This window comes from Otolemur garnettii, unplaced genomic scaffold, assembly GCF_000181295.1.
Source record: "Otolemur garnettii isolate 467f Iridium unplaced genomic scaffold, OtoGar3 scaffold00082, whole genome shotgun sequence".
In the NCBI taxonomy this organism is placed as follows: Eukaryota; Metazoa; Chordata; class Mammalia; order Primates; family Galagidae; genus Otolemur; species Otolemur garnettii.
The window spans coordinates 946,832-950,149 of NW_003852477.1; the positions used below are offsets into that span (position 1 = coordinate 946,832).

Below are 3,318 nucleotides of genomic sequence, written 5' to 3' on the forward strand. Positions count from 1 at the left end.
AAAAAAAAAAAAAAGAATCCATTTTTCTTCACACATAATGATACAGTGTAGAAATGATTCTCCTTTATGTTATGAGAACAAAGACGAGCTTTGCGACGATATCTACAGCTTTCAGCTCATCATTATTCATGTGGGTCTCAGGTCACTCACATGGCTCATTTTCAAGATTACAATCACCAGAACAGAATTTCCCAGACCATCAACATACTGTGCATTCATTAGCCACATCCTTCCCAAACATTTCATTGATTTTGAGCTGTCTGTGCTGCATTGGTTCCATGAAGTAACACAAATTTTTAATTGTCCGTGGTTTCACAAAAATTATTCCTAAAAAAAAATTGAAAGAAAATCACAAGCCAAAATGTATGTTTGAAAGAACAAGGATTAAAGTAAAATGTCAGAGATATCAACTGTCAGACTTAGTACTTAAGGAAATCATGTGTTTCATACTTAATAACGTCATAGGTAGAACTTGACAGGATAAGAAATAGTGGGTACCTGTGTGGTGGAAAGGTGTCAGTGTTAGATACTCAGGGGGTCAGTGCTAGGACAGTTTTGTGTGTCACATATGAGAGAAATTGTGACTCCTTAGGGCTATCAGTGATGCACATCTTTCCCACTAGTGAAATTGTCCTGCTCCTGAGCTTTCCTGGCTTTCCTGTGTATCCTTAGGAGGAGGAATAAGAAGAGTTACGGTTAACTGTAGCAGACAGCATAGCAGAGGGAGGTCTAAGAAATGTGTCCATGTTCTCAGGGTAAGGATGTGGAAGAGTACTGTGAAAGAGAAAAGCAAACAAGCTGCTTCATACTCCAAACCATCACTTCCTCAAAGCAGTCCTCATAATCAAGATCTGCAATATGAATAAAAAGGGTACTCAAGGATATCTTTGAAGCTATCAATATTGATACCTACTAACAGTGAACCCTAGATTAAAAAATGCCTTGTCAACATATGACAAGATGTTAGGCCTCACTGGTAATCACAGAATTGCACATAAAAACAATAGTGAGGAAGTTTTCAAATTTAAAATGGAGGTGTGAAGACAGTTTTACCCTCTTTTCTCAGTATTCATCTGAAAACTAGGAAAGTGAGAAATAATAAAGCTGTAAATACCTATTACCTACAAAACTAAGTGATATCTGAAACCCAAGACCACTGTATACAGTGGAGGAAGGGCTAAAAAGAGAATAGAAGTCAAATGAGATAGTTGAGAAGGATCCCTGTGGCCAAAGAGCTCAGACAAAACTGGCCAAGTACAGTTTTTTAAAATAGATAGCACACCCTAATGGGCCGAACCAATAATCCTTTAGAGAAAAAAGGACTTGAGCCTACACTAAGGAATCATATACGCACAGCATGTGTGCAGGCAGCAGGATGATGGGGAGAGAGAACCACGGAGGAGAAACATTCTGCTTTTGCTTTTTTTTTTAAGAGACAGAGTCTCACTTTGTTGCCCTCAGTACAGTGCTGTGGTGTCACACCTCACAGCAACCTCCAGCTCTTGGGCTTAGGTGATTCTCTTGCCTCAGCCTCCCAAGTAGCTGGGACTACAGGCGCCCGCCATGACACCCGACTATTTTTTGCTGCAGTTTTGCCCGGGCCGGGTTCAAACACGCCACCCCTCGGTATATGGGGCTGGCGCTCTACTCACTGAGCCACAGGCACTGCCCAGCACTCTGCATTCTGAATCCTGTAGTTGCCAGGATCTCCTGGCCACGGAGAAAAGACTAAAAGAACTTGGTGCAAATATAACTATATTTTATAAGGAACTCATTTGGAGCTGAGGAAGATTACCGCTGGCTGAGAGTTCAGCCCTGGCTCCGTCACTCCAAACCTGCACTTTCTTGATACAGAAAGAATAGTGGATGAATGTAGAATGATTCCATTTGTGTAATACCATGTATATACATGCACATAAGTATATTTTTTATATGTGCAGTATTTTAAAAATAACAAAAGAACATATAGTAAACTGTTCCCAAATATCCTATCTTTAGGTAGGAAATACTTTTTACTTTTGCTGTTGTTAGGATATTTTTTACCAGAAGCATTTTCAAAGGAAATAAAAGGATCTTTCCTTTGTATTCACAAAGAACATAAAAAATTGGTATACCAAAAACAAAAAAATTAATGGCAAGTCTTCATCCATTGTATCTATCCATTTAGATCCCTCAAATTAATTGCACGTAAAACTGATTTTTGTGTGAAATCACTCATATTACACTTTTTTTAGGGCTGTTAATTCCTTTAGCAAAGAGACTCCCTCATATTTCTGTGTATCCCTACTTTTTCACACGTGTCCAAGTCTAGTCAGCACACAATTGTCAAATAAGGGAGTTGATATTTAATGACTTATAGCCAGTCCTGGTAGTTCAGAAGAGTCGACTTTCTGTAAAGCAGTATTTTTGTGTTTTTCAGATGGAGCTTGATAGATCTGCTGATCCGCCTCCTGCAATCTGGGTTGCAACAACTAAGTCTACAGTAAATAAATGGGTAAGTGAGCCATTGAATACCTGGCAGGAGTTTGTCAACATGTAGTTTGTTATCACAGACATGCCATCAGGATACCAATGTTTCTAAACATGAGAAGAAGCAGGAAATTAGTGCTTGCAAAATCATTTTGTTTTTCTTTGTAGCATGAAGAACAGGATAGAAAAAGAAGATAAATAGAAGTTACCCAAAGCACTATTCTTAAATGATAATTTAAAAAGATTTAAATTTTCTTGTTTATCGAACTATTTTGTAGATAACAAAGGAGAAAGTGCTTGCATTTATTCCTGTAAATGCAGGTCAAGTGCTCTTTCTGGGTACTTAGAAAAAAAAATGTTACATATCTTGTCTAAATTTCATTGTGCCAACTTGGTGTAATCAATGTAATTTTACCTGAAAGAGTATTCCTGCATTTATACTAGTTTTTCTCCCAAGGAATAACATTTCCTTCTTAATATTTGTTTGTTTGTTTTTTAATGATGGGAGATAATCATACTTGGATAAATTTTTATTTTGGTTTTGATGTAGCAATTGTTGAGGTTTTCTTGTTCTTTTGACTTTTTCTTGCCACTTTAAAGTAGGTAAAACCTATGGAGCTTAAAATGATTCAATAACAAATTTTGTTCCTTTAGACATTGAAAGGAATTCATAATTTTAGAGCCTCTGGAGATTATGACAATGATTGTACAAATCCTATAACACCCCTTTGTACACAACCTGACCAGGTTATTAAAGGTAAGAAAATTGGAAGGTATTGTATCTTTTATTGAAGTTAATTATAGTTACTAAAAGATTGACAAAAATGAAAGTGATGACCTTTTTTTTTT

General features: G+C 36.9%; 1 protein-coding gene across 1 annotated transcript in view; it reads left to right on the forward strand.

Moving 5' to 3' along the window:
• Nucleotides 1–3,318, forward strand: part of WDR48 (WD repeat domain 48) — a 54,538-nt gene that overhangs the window by 29,355 nt on the left and 21,865 nt on the right. Inside the window, exons 9-10 of the mRNA XM_003794471.3 lie at nucleotides 2,420–2,494; nucleotides 3,124–3,226. Of these exons, the coding sequence (XP_003794519.1) occupies nucleotides 2,420–2,494; nucleotides 3,124–3,226 (178 nt within the window). The remainder of the gene's footprint in view (nucleotides 1–2,419; nucleotides 2,495–3,123; nucleotides 3,227–3,318) is intronic.